This window comes from Tachyglossus aculeatus, chromosome Y4 (genome assembly GCF_015852505.1).
Source record: "Tachyglossus aculeatus isolate mTacAcu1 chromosome Y4, mTacAcu1.pri, whole genome shotgun sequence".
NCBI lineage: Eukaryota > Metazoa > Chordata > Mammalia > Monotremata > Tachyglossidae > Tachyglossus > Tachyglossus aculeatus.
Window position 1 is genome coordinate 11,748,004 of NC_052096.1, and position 26,749 is coordinate 11,774,752.

The window sequence follows — 26,749 nt, forward strand, 5'->3', positions numbered from 1 at the left end:
ACCCTAGCGCTTAGAACAGTGCTCTGCACATAGTAAGCGCTTAACAAATGCCATCATTATTATTACTTATTCAGCCGGGATGGGAGCCCGCTGTTGGGTAGGGACCGTCTCTGTATGTTGCCAACTTGTACTTCCCAAGCGCTTAGTCCAGTGCTCTGCACACAGTAAGCGCTCAATAAATACGATTGAATGAATGAATGAATGAATGAATGAATGAATGGGGCGCACCCTGCTGCGTTTCTGCGTTCTACCAGGAGGGGGAGCCACATACTGCGCTCCGCTTTCGGCCGAGATGGGGCGCGGCCCGCTGCGTTTCTGCGTTCTACCAGGAGGGGGAGCCACATACTGCGCTCCGCTTTCGGCCGAGATGGGGCGCGGCCCACTGCGTTTCTGCGTTCTACCAGGAGGGGGCGCCGCACGGCGCACTCTGCGTTCGGCCGGGAGGGGGCGCAGCCCGCTGCGTTTTCTACGTTCTACCAGGAGGGGGCGCCGCACGGGGCGCTCTGCGTTCGGCCGCAATGGGGCGCGGCCCGCTGCATTTCTGCGTTCTACCAGGAGGGGGCGCCGCACCGGGCGCTCTGCGTTCGGCCGCGAGGGGGCGCAATTCGTTGCATTTCTGCGTTCTACCAGGAGGGGGCGCCACCGATCGCCCCTTCATCATCATCATCATCATCAATCGTATTTATTGAGCGCTTACTATGTGCAGAGCACTGTATTAAGCGCTTGGGAAGTACAAATTGGCAACATATCCCTCCAATTAGGGGGATCGCAGGGAAGGAAAAGGCGACGCTTTTCTGGTGTCGATTTTTATTTAAGTTACACTTCGGGGTTATGGGCGTCGAGGAGGAGGAGGAGAAGGAGGAGGTGGGGCCTCGGTCCAGCCAGAAACTTTTATAAACCATTTCTCTGGGGTGGAACATAAATATTTTGAACAGGAAGAGAGCGGCCGCGCGTTAGGATACATTCTTTAAAAACGTATGTGGGTTTTGAGGGTCCAGGAGGGGAGGGGAGGGACATTAAAACCCCCCCGGCTTTGGAAGTGACTGCCATCTCCCCGGGGGAAGAGGCCTGAGTGGTTAGAAGCAGCGACAGAGCGGGGGTTGGCCCAGTGACTGGTGGCTAAAACGGGGGCGAAGGCAGGGAAGGAGGCCAAAGATGGACCCAACCGCGTGATATCCAGATGCCAGCGTGTTCCTGGGCACAGTGGCTTTACGATAGAGCCGGGCGGCAGGCACTGTCGAGGCCGGGGGTTCCCAGCCGCGGGGGGAAGGTGGGTGGGGGGCGACCACTTAAGGGTGGAGGGTCCTTGGAGACTCGGAGGGTGAAAGCAGCCACCGAGGAGGGGAGACCACCCTCCTAGGAGGGAGGGGAAAGCGGGAGGGGCAAGGCCCGGAGGTGTGAAGGAAAGCAGAGAGCTGGAAATTCGGGTTCTGGAGGGTCGGGAGAAGCGGGGCGCTCTAAGGGGGTCCCGGCCGTAGAAGGGGCTGGTGGAAAAGGGGAACGGGGTTGGGAGGAGGGGGAGAGGAATCCCGATGACCAGCTCCTCTTAGCAGGGAGCGTTAAGTGCAGGAAAAGGTTGAAAATGAGGCTGGGGTCGCTTGGTGGCCCCCAAGTCCGCCACGTGCCAAGGGGCGAGGCACCCCCTTCCCCTGGACCAGTTCCCCCCGGGGTGGGCTGGGGAAGGGGCTTTCTCCCAAGTCCTCCCTGGACCAGAGTGATCACGGCCTGAGGAGGCCGGAGAGACCCCTCCCCGGCTGATGAGATCCCCGGGGAGGATCCGGGGAAGACCCTCTGGCCGGGCCCGGGCGCCACGAGGGACGGGAAGAGCGAGGAACGGGCGAGGAATGGGCGTCTCTCCCCTTCCCTCGACACTCGGCCTGGGCGAGTAGGCTTGGGCGAGCAGACGGGCCTGCAAGCCTGTTGTAAAAGAGGAGCGGGCCGGCCAAGGAGGCCCTGAGGGTGGTGGGGGGAAGGAGGGGGTCGCCCGGGGGCTAGTGCATCTTGCAGGGCACCGGGTAGAGGAGGGTTAGGTGCCCGGCTTCCTTGAAGGGCAGCTTTTCGTTGGAATAATAGTGTACCACCTCAGGGATGCTCCCGAACACGGCGCTGGTCTGGTCCAACGTGTATTTGCCATCTTTCGTCTGGGCCACGATGATGTGCGCGCAGCCCTGAGGCGTCCTAGGACCCACAAAAACCGATTTGTTATCCTCCACGACTGCCCCTTCCCTCCCACCCAAATGAAAATCTTGCTACTCGTTAAGCGCTAATAACGATAATCATAATAATGGGATTTTTCCACGCTTACTATTGCTCCCGAGCACTATTCTGAGCACTGTCGTGGATAGTTGGGTAGGGACCGTGCCTATCTGTTGCCGATTTGTACTTTCCAAGCGCTCTGCACACAGTAAGTGCTCAATAAATACGATTGAATGAAATTAATCAGGTCGGACACAGTCCCTGCGCCACGTGGGGCTCACGGTCTAAGAAGGAGGGAGGACAGGTAATCCTAATGACGATGGTATTTGTTAAGCACTTACTATGTGCCATGCACTGTTCTAAGCGCTGCGGTGGATTCAAGGTAATCGGGCCGGACGCAGTCCCCGTCCCACATGGGGCCCACACTCTGAATCCCCCTTTAATAATAATAATAATAATGGCATTCGTTAAGCGCTTACTATGTGCAAAGCAGTGTTCTAAGCGCTGACAGATGAAGGAACTGAGGCACAGACAAGTGAAGTGACTTCCCCAAGGTCACCCAACAGACCTTTTGAACATTTTACAGAGGAGGAAAGTGGGGCACGGAAATGACTGGCCCAGAGTCACACAGGAGGCAGGGGCCGCCTCTCCCGCCCACCCTGGGCCCAGGCCCACCCCGGGCTCGTCAACCACATCAGTCCCTGCCCCCTCCAAACCAGACCTCACTCTTCCGACCCCCACCATTCCTCCGAAACACCATTCTATGGTATAACGGGGTCTACCCTCCTCAAAACCCTCCCCAAAGACCATCCTCCGGCTACCCCCGGGCCTGATTGTTTGGGCTCCACGAGTCTGCTCCAACCCGCGTCCCAGACCCCGGACCCCATCATCATCATCATCATCAATCGTATTTATTGAGCGCTTACTGTGTGCAGGGCACTGGACTAAGCGCTTGGGAAGGACAAGTTGGCAACATAGAGAGACGGTCCCTACCCAACAGTGGGCTAGACCCCAGACCCCAGGGCGAGAGACATATCTGCCCCTTCGGCCCTTCGGTCCACCTCCGCCCTCCGGCCCGTCCAAACGCCCACTTTTCCGGGGACGCATCCGGGAATCCCCTCCTTCCCGAGGGGACACTCATTTCCCGCCCTTCTTCCCCATCCAGGCCACTAGCCTCTCCTGCCCACCTCCTCCAAGAGGCCTTCCATGACTGCGCCCTCCTGATCTCTTCTCCCACTCCCTTCTGCGTCCCCCTGACTCGCTCCCTTTCTTCATCCCCCCTCCCGGCCCCACACCATTTTTATGTCCATATAATAATAATAATAATAATAATGTTGGCATTTGTTAAGCGCTTACTATGTGCAAAGCACTGTTCTAAGCGCTTTGGGGGATACAAAGTGATCAGGTTGTCCCACGTGGGGCTCACAGTCTTAATCCCCATTTTACAGATGAGGTCACTGAGGCTCAGAGAAGTGAAGTGACTTGCCCAAGGTCACACAGCAGACATGTGGCGGAGCCGGGATTCGAACCCATGACCTCTGACTCCAAAGCCCGTGCTCTTTCCACTGAGCCACGCTGCTTCTCCCGACCTCATAATAATAATAATTATTATTAGTATTATTATTATTATGGTACTTGTTAAGTACTTACTATGTGCCAAGCACTGTTCTAAGTACTGGGGAAGATTCAAGTTAGTTTGGACACAGTCCCTGTCCCACATGGGGCTCACCCTCTTAATCCCCATAATAATAATAATAACAATGATGTTAAGCGCTTACTACTACTACTACTAATAATGATAGCATTTCTTAAGCGCTTACTATGTGCAAAGCACTGTTCTAAGCGCTGAGGAGGTTACAAGGTGATCAGGTTGTCCCTCGTGGGGCTCACAGATTTAATCCCCATTTTCCAGATGAGGTAACCGAGGCTCAGAGAAATTAAGTCAATCGATCAATCAATCGTATTTATTGAGCGCTTACTGTGTGCAGAGCGCTGGACTGAGCGCTTGGGAAGTAGAAGTTGGCAACATCTAGAGACGGTCCCTACCCAACAGTGGGCTTACAGTCTAGAAGGGGGAGACAGTTAAGTGACTTGCCCAGGGACACACACCAGACACGTGCGGGGAGCCGGGATTAGAACCCGTGACCTCTGACTCCCAAGGCCGTACTCTTTCCACAGAGCCACGCTGCTTCTCCATATCTGTCATTTATCGATTTCTATTCACGTCTGTCCACCCTTCTGGACGGTCAGCTCGCTGTGGGCAGGGACCGTGTCTGTTTATTGTGCTGGCGCGCTCGGCCAAGCGCTTCTCTGTGCCTCAGTTACCTCCTCTGTAAAATGGGGATGAAGACCGGGAGCCCCTGTGGGACAACCTGATCACCTTGTACTTCTCTGTGCCTCAGTTCCCTCCTCTGTAAAATGGGGGTGAAGACCAGTAGCCCCTGTGGGACAACCCGATCACCTTGTACTTCTCTGCGCCTCAGTTCCCTCCTCTGTAAAATGGGGATGAAGACTGTGAGCCCCTGTGGGACAACCTGATCACCTTGTACTTCTCTGTGCCTCAGTTCCCTCCTCTGTAAAATGGGGATGAAGACTGGAAGCCCCTGTGGGACAACCTGATCACCTTGTACTTCTCTGTGCCTCAGTTCCCTCCTCTGTAAAATGGGGATGAAGACTGGAAGCCCCTGTGGGACAACCTGATCACCTTGTACTTCTCTGTGCCTCAGTTCCCTCCTCTGTAAAATGGGGATGAAGACCGGGAGCCCCTGTGGGACAACCTGATCACCCTGTACTTCTCTGTGCCTCAGTTCCCTCCTCTGTAAAATGGGGATGAAGACTGTGAGCCCCTGTGGGACAACCTGATCATCATCATCATCATCAATCGCATTTATTGAGCGCTTACTATGTGCAGAGCACTGTACTAAGCGCTTGGGAAGTACAAATTGGCAACATATAGAGACAGTCCCTACCCAACAGTGGGCTCACAGTCTAAAAGACTGATCACCTTGTACTTCTCTGTGCCTCAGTTCCCTCATCTGTAAAATGGGGATGAAGACTGGGAGCCCCTGTGGGACAACCTGATCACCTTGTACTTCTGTGTGCCTCAGTCATCTGTAAAATGGGGATGAAGACTGGGAGCCCCTGTGGGACAACCTGATCATCATCATCATCATCAATCGCATTTATTGAGCGCTGTACTAAGCGCTTGTACAGAGAAGTACAAGGTGATCAGTCTTTTAGACTGTGAGCCCACTGTTGGGTAGGGACTGTCTCTATATGTTGCCAATTTGTACTTCCCAAGCGCTTAGTACAGTGCTCTGCACATAGTAAGCGCTCAATAAATACGATTACTGCGCTTACTGTGTGCAGAGCACTGGACTAAGCACTTGGGAATCAATCAATCAGTCATATTTATTGAGCGCTGACTGTGTGCAGAGCACTGTACTAAGCGCTTGGGAAGTACAAATTGGCAACATATAGAGACAGTCCCTACCCAACAGTGGGCTCACAGTCTAAAAGACTGATCACCTTGTACTTCTCTGTACAAGCGCCTAGTACAGTGCTCTGCACATAGTAAGCGCTCAATAAATACGATTGATTGATTCTCTGTGCCTCAGTTCCCTCATCTGTAAAATGGGGATGAAGACCGGGAGCCCCTGTGGGACAACCTGATGACCTTGTACTGCGTACTCCGCACATAGTAAGCGCCCCGGATTGAATGACCGAATGAATCCACCCACCCCGTCTCTCCCCCCAGGGCCCCGACGTCGGCCACTCACTTGAGCGCAATGGAAAACTTGCTGTTGCCGGACTCGCTGTTCCTCACCAGGTAACCGGCCTCCTTGCCCGGCTGGAGCCGGCTCTCCGCCTCCGCCCGGGAGATCGACCCGTGATACCACCTGGGAATGGGGGGGACACACGCCCGGCTCAATCTTCCTCGACCCGTCAGTCAATCCGTCGCATTTATTGAGCATCATCGTCAATCGTACTTATTGAGCGCTTACCATGCGCAGAGCACTGTGCTGAGCACCTGGGAAGTCCAAGTTGGCAGCATATAGAGACGGTCCCTACCCGACAGAGGGCTCACAGTCTAATAATAATAATAATGGCATTTATTAAGCGCTTCCTATGTGCAAAGCACTGTTCTAAGCGCTGGGGAGTTACAAGGTTATCAGGTTGTCCCACGGGGGGTCACAGTCTTAATCCCCATTTTACAGATGAGGGAACCGAGGCCCAGAGAAGTGAAGTGACTCGCCCGAAGTCACACAGCTGACAGTTGGCGGAGTCGGGATTTGAACCCATGACCTCTGACTCCAAAGCCCAGGCTCTTTCTGCCGAGCCACGCTGCTTCTCTAAAAGGGGAGCCTAAAAGGTTGAGCTCTTACCGGGTGCGGAGCATGGGACTAAGCGCCTTTCATTCATCCGTCCCGCTGTGTTTATTGAGCACTATGTGCAGAGCACTGGATTAAGCACCCGGGAGAGGACAACTGAACAACAGACACAACGAGCTGACCGTCAAGAGTGGGGGGGGACGGGAATAGAAATAAATAAATAACAGTTATGGACGTTCCCTGCCCACAGGGAGCTTACAGTCAGAAGCAGCGTGGCTCAGTGGAAAGAGCCCGGGCTTTGGAGTCAGAGGTCAACGGGTTCGAATCCCGACTCTGCCACGTCCGCTGTGTGACCTCAGGCGAGTCACTTCACTTCTCTGAGCCTCAGTTACCTCATCTGTAAAATGGGGTTTAAGAGTGTGAGCCCCCCGTGGGACAACTCGATCACCTTGTATTCCCCCCAGCGCTTAGAACAGTGCTGTGCACATAGTAGGCGCTTAACAAATGCCATCATTATTATTATTAGAGAGGGACAGGCAGGCGTTCATAGCAGCGTGGCCTAGTGGAGAGAGCCCGAGTCCTGGGAGTCAATCAATCAATCGATCAATCAATCGTATTTATTGAGCGCTTACTGTGTGCAGAGCACTGGACTAAGCGCTTGGGAAGTCCAAGTTGGCAACATCTAGAGACGGTCCCTAGCCAACAGTGGGCTCACGGTCTAGAAGGGGGAGACAGAGAACAGAGCCAAACACACTAACAAAATAAAATAAATAGAATAGATATGTACAGGTAAAATAGAGTAATAAATATGTACAAACATATATCCATCTATACAGGTGCTGTGGGGAAGGGAAGGAGGTAAGATGGGGGGATGGAGAGGGGGACGAGGGGGAGAGGAAGGAAGGGCTCAGGCTGGGAAGGCCTCCTGGAGGAGGTGAGCTCTCAGCAGGGCCTTGAAGGGAGGAAGAGAGCGAGCTTGGGTTAGCTTGGGTTGAGCTAGCTAGGGTTGGATACAGCCCCTGTCCCACGCAGGGCTCACAGTCTCAATCCCCGTTTTCCAGCTGAGGTCACTGAGGCCCAGAGAAGTGAAGTGATATGCCCGAGGTCACCCAGCAGGGAAGTGGTGGAGCCGGGATTAGAACCCATGACCTTCTGACTCACAGGCCCGGACTCTAACCACTAGACCACCCTGCGATGAATGCTTGTCTCCCCCTCTAAACTGTAACCTCCTCCTGGGCAGGGAAGGTGTCCACCAACTCTGTTGTACTGTCCTCTACTCATGGTGCTTCTAGCCCTCTAGACTGTAAACTCACTGTGGGCAGGGACTGTGTCTATGTATTATTCTAGAGTCCTCTTTTAAGCGCTTAGTACAGTGCTCTGCATAGGTATATATGTTTGTACATATTTATTACTCTATTTATTTATTTATTTATTTTACTTGTACATGTCTATTCTATTTATTTTATTTTGTTAGTATAGTTTTGTTCCCTGTCTCCCCCTTTTAGACTGTGAGCCCACTGTTGGGTAGGGACTGTCTCTAGATGTTGCCAACTTGGACTTCCCAGGTGTTCAGTACAGTGCTCTGCCCACAGTAAGCGCTCAATAAATACGATTGAATGAATGAATGAACGCCAGGGTGGCTCCCAAGGAGATCGGGTTGGACGCAGGTCTACGCTGATGACACCCAGATCTCCATCTCTGCCCCTGCTCTCTCCCCCTCCCTCCAGGCTCGCATCTCCTCCTGCCTTCAGGACATCTCCATCTGGATGTCCGCCCGCCACCTAAAGCTCAACATGTCGAAGACTGAGCTCCTTGTCTTCCCTCCCAAACCTTGTCCTCTCCCTGACTTTCCCATCTCTGTTGACGGCACTACCATCCTTCCCGTCTCACAAGCCCGCAACCTTGGTGTCATCCTCGCCTCCGCTCTCTCATTCACCCCTCACATCCAAGCCGTCACCAAAACCTGCCGGTCTCAGCTCCGCAACATTGCCAAGATCCGCCCTTTCCTCTCCATCCAAACCGCTACCCTGCTAATTCAAGCTCTCATCCTATCCCGTCTGGACTACTGCACCAGCCTTCTCTCTGATCTCCCATCCTCGTGTCTCTCTCCACTTCAATCCATACTTCATGCTGCTGCCCGGATTATCTTTGTCCAGAAACGCTCTGGACATATTACTCCCCTCCTCAAAAACCTCCAATGGCTACCGATCAATCTGCGCATCAAGCAGAAACTCCTCACCCTGGGCTTCAAGGCTCTCCATCACCTCGCCCCCTCCTACCTCACCTCCCTTCTGTCCTTCTACTGCCCAGCCCGCAACCTCCGCTCCTCCACCACTAATCTCCTCACTGTACCTCGTTCTCGCCTGTCCCGCCATCGACCCCCGGCCCACGTCCTCCCCCGGGCCTGGAATGCCCCCAATCCCTCTGCCCCTCCACCAAGCTCGCTCTCTTCCTCCCTTCAAGGCCCTGCTGAGAGCTCACCTCCTCCAGGAGGCCTTCCCAGACTGAGCCCCTTCTTTCCTCTCCCCCTCGTCCCCCTCTCCATCCCCCCGTCTTACCTCCTTCCCTTCCCCACAGCACCTGTATATATGTATATATGGTTGTACATATTTATTACTCTATTTATCTATTTATTTATTTATTTTACTTGTACATTTCTATCCTACTTATTTTATTTTGTTGGTATGTTTGGTTCTGTTCTCTGTCTCCCCCTTTTAGACTGTGAGCCCACTGTTGGGTAGGGACTGTCTCTATGTGATGCCAATTTGTACTTCCCAAGCGCTTAGTACAGTGCTCTGCACATAGTAAGCGCTCAATAAATACGATTGATTGATTGATTGATTGATTGATTGTAGCGGGCTCTTACCATGTGTATTACTCTATTTATTTATTTATTTATTTATCTTATTTACTTATTTACTTATTTTATTTGTTTCATTTGTTACTTATTTTATTTTACTCTTTATTTACTTATTTTATTTGTACATGTTTATTCTATTTATTTTATTTTGTTAATATGTTTTGTTTTGTTGTCTGTCTCCCCCTTCTAGACTGTGAACCCACTGTTGGGTAGGGACCGTCTCTCTATGTTCCCGATTTGTACTTCCCAGGCGCTTAGTCCAGTGCTCTGCACACAGGAAGCGCTCAATAAATACGATTGAATGAATGAATGAATGAATAAATACGATTGAATGACTGGGTCTCTGCTCGGGTCCCTCGAGTCTGGGGACTCGCTCCCCTCGGCCCAGCCCGGAAGCCGGCCGGCCCCCACCCCCTAAGATGGCATAATAATAATAATAATAATAATAATAATAATAATAATAATAATAATAGCATTTGTTAAGCGCTTACTATGTGCAAAGCACTGTTCTAAGTGCTGGGGAGGTTACAAGGTGATCAGGTTGTCCCACGGTGGGCTCGCAGTTTTAATCCCCATTTGACAGATGAGGTCACTGAGGCACAAAGAAGTGAAGTGACTTGCCCAAAGTCATCATCATCATCAATCGTATTTATTGAGTGCTTACTATGTGCAGAGCACTGTACTTAAGTGCTTGGGAAGTACAAGTTGGCAACATCTAGAGACAGTCCCTACCCAACAGTGGGCTCACAGTCTAAAAGGGGGAGACGGAGAACAAAACCAAACGTGTTAACAAAATAAAATAAATAGAATAGATATGTACAAGTAAAATAAATAGAGAAATCATCATCATCATCAGTCGTGTTTATTGAGCGCTTAACTATGTGCAGAGCACTGGACTAAGCGCTTGGGAAGTACAAATCGGCAACATCTAGAGACAGTCCCTACCTAACAGTGGGCTCACAGTCTAAAAGGGGGAGACGGAGAACCAAACCAAACATACTCACAAAATAAAATAAATAGAATAGATATGGACAATAGAGTAATAAATCTGTACAAACATAAATCCATATATACAGGTGCTGTGGGGAAGGGAAGGAGGTAAGGCGGGGGGGATAGAGAGGGGGAATAGGGGCAGAGGAAGGAGGGGGCTCAGTCTGGGAAGGCCTCCTGGAGGTGGTGAGGTCTCAGTAGGGCCTTCACAAATACTACGATTATTATTATTAATAGTCCCGGTCAAGGAGTCCAGCCCCCGGGGTCTCCCCACCCCATCCACTCACGGTTGTTTCTCCAGTGAGACGGCCGGGTCCACTCTCCCCCCGTCGCCGTGGTCGGTGGTGCCACTGGTCTTGAGGATCTTCTGGGTCCAGCTCTTCTGCCGGTGGTTTTGCTGTGCGTTGCCCTCCTCCTTGACCGGCCCCGGCCTCTCGGGGCCCTCGAACTGAGCTAGAGGGGCAGCGTTGGGAGGGGTTGCCGCTGGCTCCCCCATGGACCAAGTCAGAGAGACCCCCCCTGCAACTTAGCCCTCCCCCCAGACCAGCCCAGGGAATAATCAATCAATCAATCGATCGGATTTATTGAGCGCTTACTGTGTGCAGAGCACTGGACTGAGCACTTGGGAAGTCCAAGTTACAGAGAAGCGGCGTGGCTCAGTGGAAAGAGCCCGGGCTTTGGAGTCAGAGGTCATGGGTTTGAATCCCGGCTCCGCCACATGTCTGCTGTGTGACCTTGGGCAAGTCACTTCACTTCTCTGAGCCTCAGTTACCTCATCTGTCAAATGGGGATGATGGCTGTGAGCCCCACGTGGGACAACCTGATCACTTTGTATCTCCCTTAGCGCTTAGAACAGTGCTTTGCACATAGTAAGCGCTTAACGAATGCCATCATTAGTATTAGTAGTATTACAAGCTGGCAACAATAACTCCCCCCTCCCCCCTTTCCTCCAACTCTATAATAATAATAATGGTGATGATGGCATTTATTAAGCGCTTACTCTGTGCAAAGCAATCAATCAATCAATCGTATTTATTGAGCGCTTACCGTGTGCAGAGCACTGGACTAAAGCGCTTGGGAAGTACAAGTTGGCAACAATAACTCCCCCCTCCCCCCTTTCCTCCAACTCTATAATAATAATAATGGTGATGATGGCATTTATTAAGCGCTTACTCTGTGCAAAGCAATCAATCAATCAATCGTATTTATTGAGCGCTTACTGTGTGCAGAGCACTGGACTAAAGCGCTTGGGAAGTACAAGTTGGCAACAATAACTCCCCCCTCCCCCCTTTCCTCCAACTCTATAATAATAATAATGATGATGATGGCATTTATTAAGCGCTTACTATGTGCAAAGCAATCAATCAATCGGATTTATTGAGCGCTTACCGTGTGCAGAGCACTGGACTAAAGCGCTTGGGAAGTACAAGTTGGCAACAATAACTCCCCCCTCCCCCCTTTCCTCCAACTCTATAATAATAATAATGATGATTATGGCATTTATTAAGCGCTTACTATGTGCAAAGCAATCAATCAATCAATCGTATTTATTGAGCGCTTACCGTGTGCAGAGCACTGGACTAAAGCGGTTGGGAAGTACAAGTTGGCAATAATAACTCCCCCCTCCCCCCTTTCCTCCAACTCTATAATAATAATAATAATGATGATGATGGCATTTATTAAGCGCTTACTATGTGCAAAGCAATCAATCAATCAATCGGATTTATTGAGCGCTTACCGTGTGCAGAGCACTGGACTAAAGCGGTTGGGAAGTCCCAGTTGGCAACAATAACTCCCCCCTCCCCCCTTTCCTCCAACTCTATAATAATAATAATGATGATGATGGCATTTATTAAGCGCTTACTCTGTGCAAAGCAATCAATCAATCAATCGTATTTATTGAGCGCTTACCGTGTGCAGAGCACTGGACTAAAGCGCTTGGGAAGTACAAGTTGGCAACAATAACTCCCCCCTCCCCCCTTTCCTCCAACTCTATAATAATAATAATGATGATGATGGCATTTATTAAGCGCTTACTCTGTGCAAAGCAATCAATCAATCAATCGTATTTATTGAGCGCTTACCGTGTGCACAGCACTGGACTAAAGCGCTTGGGAAGTACAAGTTGGCAACAATAACTCCCCCCCTCCCCCCTTTCCTCCAACTCTATAATAATAATAATGATGATGATGGCATTTATTAAGCGCTTACTATGTGCAAAGCAATCAATCAATCAATCGTATTTATTGAGCGCTTACCGTGTGCAGAGCACTGGACTAAGGCGCTCGGGAAGTACAAGTTGGTAACAATAACTCCCCCCTTTCCTCCAACTCTATAATAATAATAATAATGATGATGATGGCATTTATTAAGCGCTTACTCTGTGCAAAGCAATCAATCAATCAATCGTATTTATTGAGCGCTTACCGTGTGCAGAGCACTGGACTAAAGCGCTTGGGAAGTACAAGTTGGCAACAATAACTCCCCCCTCCCCCCTTTCCTCCAACTCTATAATAATAATAATGGTGATGATGGCATTTATTAAGCGCTTACTATGTGCTAAGCAATCAATCAATCAATCGTATTTATTGAGCGCTTACCGTGTGCAGAGCACTGGACTAAAGCGCTTGGGAAGTACAAGTTGGCAACAATAACTCCCCCCTCCCCCCTTTCCTCCAACTCTATAATAATAATAATGATGATGATGATGGCATTTATTAAGCGCTTACTATGTGCAAAGCAATCTATCAATCAATCATATTTATTGAGCGCTTACTGTGTGCAGAGTACTGGACTAAGCGCTTGGGAAGTCCAAGTTGGCAACATATAGAGACAGTCCCTACCCAACAGTGGGCTCACAGTCTAGAAGAGCACAGTACTACGTGCTTGGGAGAGTATTAGGTGTTTGGGAGAACTGCGCTTCACAAGTACCAACATTATTATTATTATTCCATAGTAAGCGCTTAACAAATATCATCATCATCATAATGATTACTAAGCGGTGGACATCCAAGTAGAGTTGGAGTTAAGACAAGCAGCGTGGCTCAGTGGAAAGAGCCCGGGCTTTGGAGTCAGAGGTCATGGGTTCAAATCCCGGCTCCGCCAATCGTCAGCTGGGTGACTTTGGGCGAGTCACTTCTTCGCTTCTCTGGGCCTCAGTTTCCTCATCTGGAAAACGGGGATTAAGACTGTGAGCCGCCCCGTGGGACAACATGATCACCTTGTAACCTCCCCAGCGCTTCGAACAGTTCTTGGCACACAGTAAGCGCTTAACAAGTACCAACATTATTATTATTATTCCATAGTAAGCGCTTAACAAATATCATCATCAGTTCAGTCCACATCTCCGCTCTTCTCAAGAACCTCCAGTCGTTTCCCAATCACCTCTGTATCAAACAGAAATTCCTTACCACCGACTTTAAAACGTTCAATCAACTCTCTCCCTCTGACTTTACCTTGCTGATATTCTACTACAACCCAGCCCTCACACTTTGTTCCTCTACATCCAACCTATTTACCGATGATTCTATTTGTTCTGACGATTTTGACACCCGTCAACATGTTTCGTTTTGTCGTCTGTCTCCCCCTTCTAGACCGTGAGCCCGTTGGGTAGGGACCGTCTCTAGATGTTGCCGCCTTGTACTTCCCAGGCGCTTAGTCCAGTGCTCTGCACACAGTAAGGGCTCAATAAATACAGTTGAATGAATGATGATGATGATGGTATTTGTTAAGCGCTTATTATGTGCCAGGCACTGTTCTAGGCGCTGGGGTAGAAACAAGGTAATCAGATTGGACACGGTCCCTGTCCCACACAAGGCTCACCCTCTTAATCCCCGTTTTACAGAGGAAGGAACTGAGGCCCAGAGAAGTGAAGTGACTTGTCCCAGGTCACCCAGCAGAGAAGTGGAGAATCAAAGAAGCAGAGAAGTAAAGGATATTACTCTATTTATTTATTACTCTATTTATTTATTTATCACTCTATTTATTTATTACTCTATTTATTTATTTATCACTCTATTTATTTATGACTATTTATCACTCTATTTATTTATCACTCTATTTATTACTCTATTACTCAATTTATTTATTACTCGATTTATTTATCTATTATTACTCTATTTACTTATTTATTTTACTTATACATATCTATTCTATTTATTTTATTTTGTTAATATGTTTTGTTTTCTTCTCTGTCTCCCCCTTCTAGACTGTGAGCCCGCTGTTGGGTAGGGACCGTCTCTAGATGTTGCCAACTTGGACTTCCCAAGCGCTTAGTCCAGTGCTCTGCACACAGTGAGCGCTCAATAAATACGATTGAATGAATGAATGAAAGTGGCAGAGCCGGGATTAGAACCCATGACCTTCTGACTTCCAGGGCCATGCTCTAGCCACTGAGCCACCTCGATGTCGTCTATCGTATTGCCAGACTCTTGATCTCGTCCTCCCTCTGGCCTGGAACTCCCTTCCCATGTATATTCCCCAGACCACCACTTCCAATTAATCAATCATATTTATTGAGTACTTACTAAGTGCAGAGCAATCAATCAATCGTATTTACTGAGCGCTTACTGTGTGCAGAGCACTGTACTAAGCGCTTGGGAAGTACAAGCTGGCAACATATAGAGACAGTCCCTACCCAACAGTGGGCTCACAGTCTAGAAGAGCACAGTACTATGTGTTTGGGAGAGTATTAGGTGTTTGGGAGAATTGGTAGACCCATTCCCTGCTTACAGCAACCGTACAGTCTACTCATCTGGGGTACCCTCCTAAAAGCCCACCTCCTCCAAGAGGCCTTCCCAGACTAAGCCCATATTTCCCCTATTCCCTCTTCCTTTTTGCGTTATTTTTGCATTTGGATCTGTTCCCTGGAAGCATTTGAAAATCCACCCCACCCTCATCCCCACAGCACTTCTGGGCACAGAATATGTCTTCTAATTGTTCTATTGTCCTCTCATTCATTCATTCATTCAATCGTATTTATTGAGCGCTTACTGTGTGCAGAGCACTGTATTAAGTGCTTGGGAAGTCCAAGTCGGCAACGTATAGAGATGGTCCCTACCCAACAACGGGCTCACAGTGTAGGAGGGGGAGACAGACAACAAAACATGTGGTCAAGTGTCAAGTCATCAGAATAAATAGAAATTAAGCTAAATGCACATCAGTACAGTGCTCTGCACACAGTAAGCACTCAATACATACGACTGACTGACTTACTTATGTACATATCATTACTTTATTTTAATGTGTCTCCCCCCTCTAGACTGAAATCGTCTTGTGGGCAGGGAACACGTCTTCCAACTCAGTTGTATTGTCCTCTCCCAAGTGCTTAGCAGAGTGTTCTGCACACAATAAACACCCAATAAATACCATTTGATTGACTGACTGATTCTATCCGCCTGTCCCCCCACCTCAGTCTAGGGAATTTCTCCCTCTCTTAGACCGAGTCCACTATGGGAAAGAGATTGTGTCCAACAATATTAATAATAGTAATAACAATAATTACGGTGATAGGCGCTTACTATGTGCCAAGTACCGTTCTAAGCGCTAGGATAAATTCTCATGCATCTACCCTAGTGCTTAGACCAGTGCTTGGCACTTGGTAATGGTAATAGTAATAATATTGTTATCTGAACTTCTTCTGCAACTTTCTCCCCGGTCAGACTGGAAGTTCCTTGAAGGCAGAAACTGTGTCTGCTAACTCCAATCATCATCATCATCAATCGTATTTATTGAGCGCTTACTGCGTGCAGAACACTGTACTAAGCGCTTGGGAAGTACAAGTTGGCAACATATAGAGACAGGCCCTACCCAACAGTGGGCTCACAGTCTAAAAATAATAATGATGGCATTTATTAAGCGCTTACTATGCGCAAAGCACTGTTCTAAGCACTGGGGATGTTACAAGGTGATCAGGTTGTCCCACGTGGGGCTCACAGTCTCAATCCCCATTTTACAGATGAGGAAACTGAGGCACAGAGAAGTGAAGTGACTTGCCCAAAGTCACACAGCTGACAACTCCAATTCCCCGAGCGCTCAGTACAGCACCCTGAAGCAGCACGGCCTAGTGGCAAGAACATGGGCTTGGGAGTCAGAGGACGTGGGTTGTAATCCCGGCTCTGCCACTTGCCTGCTGCGTGACCTTGGGCTAGTCCCTTCACTTCTCTGTGCCTCAGTTCCCTCCTCTGTAAAATGGGGGTGAAGACGGTGAGCCCCACGTGGGACCGGGACTGTGTCCAACCTGATTAGCTTGTATCGGCGCTTAGAACAGTGCCTGGCACATTGTCAGTGCTTAACTAATACCACAATGATTAATTATTATGATTTTATTATCTAGAGAAGCAGCGTGGCTCAGTGGAAAGAGCCCGGGCTTTGGAGTCAGAGGTCAGGGGTTCAAATCCCGGCTCTGCCATTTGTCAGCTGTGTGACTTTGGGCGAGTCCCTTCACTTCTCTGTGCCTCAGTTCCCTCATCTGGAAAATGGGGATTAAGACTGTGAGCCCCATGTGGGACAACCTGATCACCTTGTGACTTCCCCAGCGCTTAGAACAGTGCTTTGCACATAGTAAGCGCTTAACAAATGCCATTATTATTATTAGTAGTAGTGCTCTGCACATAGGAAGCACTTAATAAATGCCATTATTATTAGTAGTAGTAGTATTAATATTAGTATTAGTATTACTCCAGTGCTTAGAACAGTGCCTGGCACACAATAAGCACTTAACAAATGCTATTATTATTAATCAATCAATCGTATTTACTGAGCACTTACTGTGTGCAGAGCACTGTACTAAGCGCTTGGGAAGTGCAAGTTGGCAACATATAGAGACAGTCCCTACCCAACAGTATTATTATTATTATTATAGCGGGCGCTCAGTAGGTCATCCTGATGGACTGAATGGGTCAATAGCAGAATGTGTTCATTGACTGCCGGGGGGGGGATGGAGGGGAGGGGAGGGGAGGGGGTCCCGCCCTCCCCGTCCCCCCACGCGTGGCCGAGACCCCCTTACCGGACAGGGCTTTCACGATCTGCTCCTTCTTCCACTCCCAGGGCTGCTCGTACTCGGCCGCCGGACGCTCGTCGTTCTCGGGCAGGCGAGGCCTTCGCTCCAGCCCCGCGACCCCCGGGGCCTCGGGACCCCCCGGCCCCCCGCAGCCCCCGGCCGGTTCGTAGGGGGTGTCGTACAGCTGGGGGGTCTTCCCCAGCACGTCCCGGGACCCCCGCCGCTTGGGCCCGGGCTCCGGGCGCCCACACCCACTGTCCCCCGCCTCGCAGGGGCCTTCTAGCAGCTGGGCCACCTTGACCAGCGGGTCCTTGGATCCTCTCCGCCGGATTTCTGAAAGGCAGGCGGGGGGTGGGGGGGGGCAGAGAGGGACAAGGGGAGGTTGAGGCCACCCCCTTAGAGGCAGACATGGACAGAAAGGCAGCTTGGTCCAGTGGGGTTCATTGGACTCTCCCAAACGCTTAGTACAGTGCTCAGCACACAGCAAGCGCTCTATAAATACCATTCAAGGAATGACAGAGCTCGGGCTGGGAGACAGGAGGCCAAGTTCCCGCCCTGCTCTGCCCCAACTTGCTGTGTGACCTCTGGAAAATCACTGACCTTCTCTGGACTTCGGCCTCCTCCTCTGTAAAGTGAGGATTCATTCATTCATTCATTCACTCAATCGTATTTATTGAGCGCTTACTGTGTGCAGAGCACTGTACTAAGCGCTTGGGAAGTACAAGTTTGCAACATATAGAGACGGTCCCTACCCAACAGCGGGCTCACAGTCTAGATGACCCCCCCAGCCCTCTCTCCCTCCCTCTAAGACCGAGAGTCCCACGGGGGACAGGGACTGGGTTCCCATCTCATTACCCTCCATCTGCCCCAGCGTTCAGCACAGCGCTCGGCACAGAGTAAGCACTTGATGAACGCCACAATAATAATAATAATGATGATAATTACAGCGCTTGGTGCCACTTGGTTGTACTAATGTGCCAAACACTGCTCTAAATGCTAGGGCACACAGAAGCTAATCAGGTTGGACTCAGCCCCTGCCCCACATAATAATAATAGCAATAATGGTGGTATTTGTTAAGTGCTTACTATGTACCAGGCCCCGTACTAAACGCTGAGGCACTGTACTAAGCACATGGGGCTCACACTCTTAACCCCATTTTACAGACGAGGCAACCGAGACACAGAGAAGCGAAGTGATTTGCCCAAGTCACCCAGCAAACAGGTGGTGGAGCCGGAATTCGAACCCAGGTCCTTCTGATTTCCAGGCCCGGGCTATCTACTAGGCCTCACTGCTTCTCAAAAACTATCGCTAGAATGAATATACTGAGTGCTTGGAGGAGCACAGCCGAAGCCAAGCTCCGCCCTTAGGAGTTCACACCCTGGAGAGGCCGGAGAGGAAGGGTGGGGAGAGAGCGGAAATCGGGCCGATGTGTCTCATGGACTCACACCATCAGAGATTAGAGCGTGGCTTAGTTCAGAAAGCAGAGGAGGCCTGGGAGTTAGAAGACCTGAGTTCTAATCCTGGCCCCGCCACTTGTCTTCTATGTAACCTCGGGCAAGTCACTTACTTCACTTCTCCGTGCCTCAGTTCCCTCATCTCTAAAACGGGGATGAAGACTGTGAGCCCCATGTGGGACTGTAAATGCGCCTAACCTGAATAGTTTGTATCTACCACAGTGTAAGCGCTTAACAGATACCATCATTTGTCCACTTTTCTGGGCAAGTCAGCTTCTCTGGGCCTCAGTTTTTCATCTGTAAAACTGTTAGTATGTTAGTATGTTTGGTTTTGTTCTCTGTATCCCCCTTTAAGACTGTGAGCCCACTGTTGGGTAGGGACTGTCTCTATATGTTGCCAATTTGTACTTCCCAAGCACTTAGTACAGTGCTCTGCACATAGTAAGCGCTCAATAAATACGATTGATGATGATGATGGTGATCTGTAAGAATGGGGATTAAATACCTGTTCTCCCCCGGCATTTTAGACTATGGGCACCACATGGGACAGGGACCGTGTCCAACCCGTTTATCTCGCATCTCCCCCGGTGCTCAGTACAGTGCCTGGCACAGAGTAAGCGCTTAACAAACACCTTTATCATTAGGAGAGGCCCGCCGGAGCCGGCGCGAGAGGAAAAGGAAACACAAAATGGGGGAGGAGGGCGGGGGTGGGAATCGGCAGCGAAAAATCTTTTATTTCCAGCTTCTGTTCCACTCACTTCCTGTTATTCTGCCCAGCTGGGTCCCCTCCCCCCCCATCCGAGGGGGGAGGAGGAGGAGGAAGAGGAAGAGGAGGGAGGGCCCAGAGCCCCTGCATTTGGGGAGTAGGCCTTTGGCCAAGGGACTCAGGCCTGCGACCCTCTCCCCTGGGGGATGGTCCCCAGCTCCCCCTGTTTTTCCTGGGGGACAGCCACCAACTCCCCTTGTCTCCCCTGGGGGACGGCCCCCACTTCCCCCCAGTTTTCCTGGGGGGACAACCACCAACTCCCCGTGTCTCCCCTAGGGGACGGTCCCCAGTTCCCCCTGTTTTTCCTGAGGGACAACCACCAACTCCCCCTGTCTCCCCTGGGGGACGGTCCCCAGTTCCCCCTGTTTTTCCTGGGGGACAACCACCAGCTCCTCCTGTCTTCCTTGGGGGACGGTCTCCAGCTCCCCCTGTTTTTCCTGGGGGACAACCACCAACTCCCCATGTCTCCCCTGGGGGTCGGTCCCCAGTTCCCCCTGTTTTTCCTGGGGGACAACCCACCAACTCCCCCTGTCTCCCCTGGGGGACTGTCTCCACCTCCCCCTGCTTTTCCTGGTGGACAACCACCAGCTTCTCCTGTCTTCCTTGGGGGACAGTCTCCAGCTCCTCCTGTTTTTCCTGAGGGACAACCACCAACTCCCCCTGTCTCCCCTGGGGGACTGTCCCCAGTTCCCCCTGTTTTTCCTGGGGGACAACCACCAGCTCCTCCTGTCTTCCTTGGGGGATGGTCTCCAGCTCCCCCTGTTTTTCCTGAGGGACAACCACCAGCTCCCCCATCTCCCCTGGGGGACAGTCCCCAGTTCCCCCTGTTTTTCCTGGGGGACAACCACCAACTCCCCCTGTCTCCCCTGGGGGGTGGTCCCCAGCTCCCCATTTTTCCTGGGGGACAAACAACAACTTCCCCGTCTCCCCTGGGGGACGGTCTCCAGCTCCTCCTGTTTTTCCTGAGGGACAAACACCAACTCCCCCTGTCTCCCCTGGGGGACGGTCTCCAGCTCCCCCTGTTTTTCCTGGGGGACAACCACCAGCTCCCCCATCTCCCCTGGGGGATAATCCCTAGTTCCCCGTTTTTCCCGGGGGTCAACCACCAGCTCCCTGTCTTCCCTGGGGGGAGGCCCCCAGCTCCCCCTCTTTAGGACAACCTCTCAAACTTTCCGTTCCAGTCTCACCTCCCCCCGGCCCACGCACCCACCCACTCCTGCACACTGCAGCATCTTGAGCACTCCCTACCCCTGCCCCTGCCCCACCCCAGTATTTAGGGCCTCACTCACATCCCCCATCTCCTCTCTTTCTCTCTCCCGCCCCTTCCCCATAGACCAACACCCACCCCCCCCCCGCCTTCCCTGCTAGACTTGAAACTCCTTGAAGGCAGGGATTGTGTCTACTAATTATTGTACTCTCTGGAGTTCACGGTGCTGTGCAGGGTGGGTGCTCAATAAGTACTATTGATGGATTGATTGAGGACATTAAATTATTTAAGATTGTTCTGTCTGATCCGATCCTATTTTATCTACCCCAGCGTTAAGCATACGGTTGCTTATCTGCTGTATGACCGTGGGCAAGTCACTTCACTTTTTTGTGCCTCAGTTCCCTCATCTGTAAAGTGGGGATTGAGACTATGAGCCCCACACGGGACAGGGACTGCATCCAACCCGATTTTCTTGGATCCACCCCAGTGCTCAGTATAGTGCCTGGCATACAGTAAGTGCTTAACAAATACCACAGTTATTAAATTATTATTATTAACACATACCATGGTTATTATTATTATTGTCAATTATTAATAATAATAGTCTGTCTTCCCCAGCTAGACTATAAACACTTCAAGGGCAGGGATCATGTATAATAATAATAATGGCATTTGTTAAGCACTTACTATGTGCAAAGCACTGTTCTAAGCACTGGGGAGGATACGAGGTGATCAGATTGTCCCGTGTAGGGCTCACAGTCTTCATCCCCATTTTACAGATGAGGTAACTGAGGCACAGAGAAGGTGACTTGCCCAAGGTCACACAGCTGACTATTGGCACAGCTGGGATTTGAACCCATGACTTCAGACTCCAAAGCCCGTTTTCTTTCCATTGAGCCACGCTGCTTCTCAATAATAATAATAATATATAAGTGATTACTTATATATTATTACTCCCAAGCACTGAGGTAGAATTTAATCCGGTTGGACACAGTCCTTGTCCCAGCTACGGCTCCCAGTCTAAGTACGAGGGAATAGGATTTAATCTCCATTTTATAGATGAGGTAACTGAGGCACTGAGAATTTAAGTGACTTGCCCAAGGTCACAGAGCAGAATGTGGTGGAGTCTGAATTGGAACCCGGGTCCTCTGATTCCCAGGCCTGTGCACCTCTCTCCAGCCCTCAGTACAGTGCTCTGCACAAAGTAATAATAATAATAAAAACACTTAGTACATAATAATAATAATAATAATAATGTTGGTATTTGTTAAGCACTTACTATGTGCCAAGCACTGTTCTAAGCGCCGGGGTAGATACGAGGTAATTATTATTGACTGATCAATCCCACATAAACCAGCCACATAATAATAATAAATAATGGTACTTGTTAAGCACTCACTATGTGCCAAGCACTGGGGTAGATACAAGCTAATCAGGTTGGACAAAGTCCCTCTCCCACATGGGGCTCACCCTCTTAATCCCCATTTTACAGATAACTGAGGCCCTGAGAAGTGAAGTGACTTTCCCAAGGTCACACAGCAGATATGTGGAGGAGCCAGAATTAGAACCCAGGTCCTTCTGACTCCCAGGCTCTGTGCTCTAAACCACGCTGCTTCATCTCTGTTGACTCTAGAGGGTGAGCTGTTTGGGCTGGAAACATGATGATGGTAATGACGGTGGTGTTTATTAGGCTCTTACTATGTGCCAAACATTGAACTGAGCTCTGGATAATAATAATAATAATAATAATAATAATAATAATGGCATTTATTAAGCACTTACCATGTGCAAAGCAGTGTTCTAAGAGCTGGGGGGATACAAGGTGATCAGGTTGTCCCACGTGGGGCTCACACTCTTAATCCCCATTTTACAGATGAGGTCATTGAGGCCCAGAGAAGTGAAGTGACTTGCCCAAAGCCACACATCTGACAAGTGGCAGAGCCGGGATTTGAACCCATGACCTCCGACTCCAAAGCCCGGGCTCTTTCCACTGAGCCACGCTGCTCAGTGGAAAGAGGATCAGTGAATTATCTGACCTGATAATCAGATCAGAGACAGACCCTCATTGGAGTCCCAATCTAAGGGAGAGGGAGAAGGTACTGAATCCCCATTTTACAGATTAGGAAACTGAGAAATGAAATGATTTGCCCAAGGTCACCCAGCAGGCCCTTGGCAGAGCTGGGATTAGGGACCGCCTCTATATGTTGCTCATTTGTACTTCCCAAGCGCTTACATATTTACTATTCTATTTATTTTGTTAATGATACGCATATAGCTATAATTTTATTTATTCTGATGATTTTGACACCAGTCTCCCCCTTCTAGACCGTGAGCCTGTTGTTGGGTAGGGACCGTCTCTATATGTTGCCGATTTGTACTTCCCAAGCGCTTAGTCCAGTGCTCTGCACGCAGTAAGCGCTCAATAAATACGACTGAATGAATGAACCCTGGTCCTCCAACTCCCAGGCCTGGGCTCTGTCCATTAGGCCATGCTGCTTCCCTGACAGCCTTTGTTTACTTCTGGCCTCGGTAGCCAGTTGCCTGCTCTGTGACCTTGGTCAAGTCATTTATCTTCTCTGTGCCTCGGTTACCTTATCCGTAAAATGGGGATTAAGGCTGCGAGCCTTATTTTATTTTGTTAGTATGTTTGGTTTTGTTCTCTGTCTCCCCCTTTTAGACTGTGAGCCCACTGTTGGGTAGGGACTGTCTCTATATGTTGCCAACTTGTACTTCCCAAGCGCTTAGTACAGTGCTCTGCACACAGTAAGTGCTCAATAAATACGATTGATGATGATGATGAGCCCCATGGGGGTCAGGGACTGCGTCCAACCTGACTCATCTGTCAAATGGGGATGAAGACTGTGAGCCCCACGTGGGACAACCTGATTACCTTGTATCAACCCCAGTGCTTAGAACAGCCCTTGGCACATAGTAAGCGCTTAACAAATACCATCATTATTATTATCATTAGCTTGTATCTACCCCACCCGGCATTTAGTACAGTGCCTGGCACATAGTCTTTTAGACTGTGAGCCCACTGTTGGGTAGGGACTGTCTCTATATGTTGCCAACTTGTACTTCCCAAGCACTTAGTACAGTGCTCTACACATAGTAAGCGCTCAATAAATACGATTGATTGACTGATTGATAGTATTATTCTGGGCAGGGAACATGTCTACCAACTCTGTTACATTATACTCTCTCAAGAGCTTAGTAGTGGGCTCTGCACACAAGCACTCAGAGAAGCAGCGTGGCTCGGTGGAGAAAGAACGGGCTTTAGAGGCAGAGATCATGGGTTCAAATCCCGCCTCCGCCACTTGTCAGCTGTGTGACTCTGAGCAAGTCGCTTCACTTCTCTGGGCCTCAGTTCCCTCATCTGGAAAATGGAGATGAAGACTGTGATCCCCCCGTGGGACAACCTGATCACCTTGTAAGCTCCCCAGCGCTTAGAACAGTGCTTTGCACATAGTAAGCGCTTAATAAATGCCATCATTATTATTATTATTATTATAACTTTTTTTAAAAAAAACTGGGGAGGTGGAAAAACACTGGCTGAGGAGGGCGCCATATGCTCGCCTGGTGGCCAAAAGGGGGAACTGCGCCTCCCTCCGGAACTCAGAGCCGGGAGAAAACTTGGATTTTATTCGTTAATGGTATTATTATTTTTTCCTGGTATTTGTTAAGCGCTTACTATGTGCCACGCACCGTACTAAGCGCCGGGGTAGATACAGAGATAATCAGGTTGGACCGTGCCCCCCAAGGGGCTCACACTCTTAAATAACAATAATGATAATGTTGGTATTTGTTAAGCGCTTACTCTGTGCCAAGCACTGTTTTAAGCGCTGGGGGGAGAAAAGGTAATCAAGGTTTACAATCAAGGGGATTGTAAAATGTAATCCCCATTTTACAGATGAGGGAACTGAGGCACGAAGTTAAGTGACTTGCCCAAAGTCACGCAGCTGACAAGTGGCAGAGTCGGGATTAGAACCCATGACTCTCAAGCCCGGGCTCTTGCCACTGAGCTACGCTGCTTCTCATTTTCCAGAGGAGGTAAATTAGGAACAGGAGGAATGGGTGACGCGGGATTAGAACAGTGCTTTGCACATAGTAAGTGCTTAATAAATGCCATTATTATTATTATTATTATTATTAGAACCCAGGTCCTCTGATTCCCAGGCCCGTGCTCTTTCCGCTAGTCCACACTGCTTCTCCGCAGACCGTGTTGAGCGTCTACAGGGTGCAGAGCACTGTACTGAGCGCTGGGGAGCGAACAGTAATAATAATAATGATAATAATGGTATTTGTTAAGTGCTCACTATGTGCCAAGCACTGTTCTAAGTTGCCAACTTGTACTTCCCAAGCGCTTAGTACAGTGCTCTGCACACAGTAAGCACTCAATAAATACGATTGATTGATTGTTCTAAGTGTTGGAGTAGATACAAGGTAAGGAGGTTGTCCCACGTGGGGCTCCCAGTCTTCATCCTCATTTTCCAGATGAGGTAACTGAGGCACAGAGAAGTGAAGTGATTTGCCCAAAGTCACCCAGCTGACAAGTGGTGGAGCCGGGATTAGAACCCACAACCTCTGGCTCCCAAGCCTGGGCTCTTGCCACTGAGCCACGCTGCTTCTACAGTAGAGTAGACGGTATCCCCAGCTCTCAGGGGGCTGCCAGTCTAGCTGGAGGAGATGGACACAGAAATAGTTAACAAACAGGGGGAAGTGGGTAATCAATCAATCGATCGTATCTATTGAGCGCTTACCGTGTGCAGAACACTGTACTAAGCGCTTGGGAGAGGACCACACAACAATATGAGTGAGTTAGTGTGCTGGAAACGGGAGGGTGGGTCTGCCCAGATGGACCCAAGTGTTATCCCGGCCTAATGGATAGACCTGGGAGTCTGAAGGACCTGAGTTAATCCCAACTCCAACTGTCAGCTGCGTGACTTTGGGCAAGTCACAACTTCTCCATGCCTCAGTTACCTCATCTGTAAAATGGGGATTAAAACTGTGAGCCCCCCGTGGGACAACCTGATCACCTTGTAACCTCCCCGGCGGTTAGAACAGTGCTTGGCATAAGTGCTTAACAAATACCATCATTATTAACTCCACCACTCGTTTGCTGTGTGACCTTGGTCAAGTTGCTTCACTTCTCTTTTATTTTATTTTGTTAGTATGTTTGGTATTGTTCTCTGTCTCCCCCTTTTAGACTGTGAGCCCACTGTTGGATAGGGACTGTCTCTGTATGTTGCCAACTTGTACTTCCCAAGTGCTTAGTACAGTGCTCTGCACACAGTAAGCGCTCAATAAATTTGATTGATTGATTGATTCTCTGTATCTCAGTTGCCTCCAGGGTAAAATGGCGATTAAGACCGGGAACCCTCTGTGGGTCAGGGACTGTGTCCAACCTGATTACCGTGTATCTACCCCAGCGCTTACAAGAGTGTCTGGCACATAGTGAGCGCACAACAAGTACAATAATAATAATAATAATAATAATACTTCAAGACCTCTGCTGCCTTTTTCTTCTATCGGTGTTTTGTTGGGTTTTTTTAATCCCGAACGCCTGCCCCCTGACTCATTTATTACTATTATTATTTTTTTTTTTTTCTGGTGGACGAGGGTCTTGCCGGGAGGAGGAGGAGGAGGTGGAGGGGGTGGCTCGGGCCTGCTACTGACTTCCTTCCATTCAAGAACATCTTCAGGGTTCACTGGCTAGTGACCCTTGGGGTCCCGGCCCGGGCGGGGAAGGGTGGGGAGGGCCCGGGAGGGAGGCCCCCGCCCAAGAGCTGCCTCCTTATCTCTGGGAGCAGCGAGGCCGGCCGGAAACAGGCCTCGGGCTTTCCTGTCCCGGCTGGCCGGCCGGCCGGCCGGCCGCCTGCCTGTCCCTCCCTCCCTCCCCGCCCGGCCTGGGCTGCCCCAGGACACCCCAGACCCTCCCCCAACG

At 49.9% G+C, this 26,749-nt stretch overlaps 1 protein-coding gene across 1 annotated transcript in view; it reads right to left on the reverse strand.

Moving 5' to 3' along the window:
* Nucleotides 1-802: 802 nt before the first annotated feature.
* Nucleotides 803-26,749, reverse strand: part of SHE (Src homology 2 domain containing E) — a 43,800-nt gene continuing 17,853 nt past the window's right edge. Inside the window, exons 3-6 of the mRNA XM_038769020.1 lie at nucleotides 17,384-17,710; nucleotides 10,665-10,830; nucleotides 5,976-6,095; nucleotides 803-2,178 (exon numbers count right to left, since the gene is read on the reverse strand). Of these exons, the coding sequence (XP_038624948.1) occupies nucleotides 1,992-2,178; nucleotides 5,976-6,095; nucleotides 10,665-10,830; nucleotides 17,384-17,710 (800 nt within the window). The 3' untranslated portion in view covers nucleotides 803-1,991. The remainder of the gene's footprint in view (nucleotides 2,179-5,975; nucleotides 6,096-10,664; nucleotides 10,831-17,383; nucleotides 17,711-26,749) is intronic.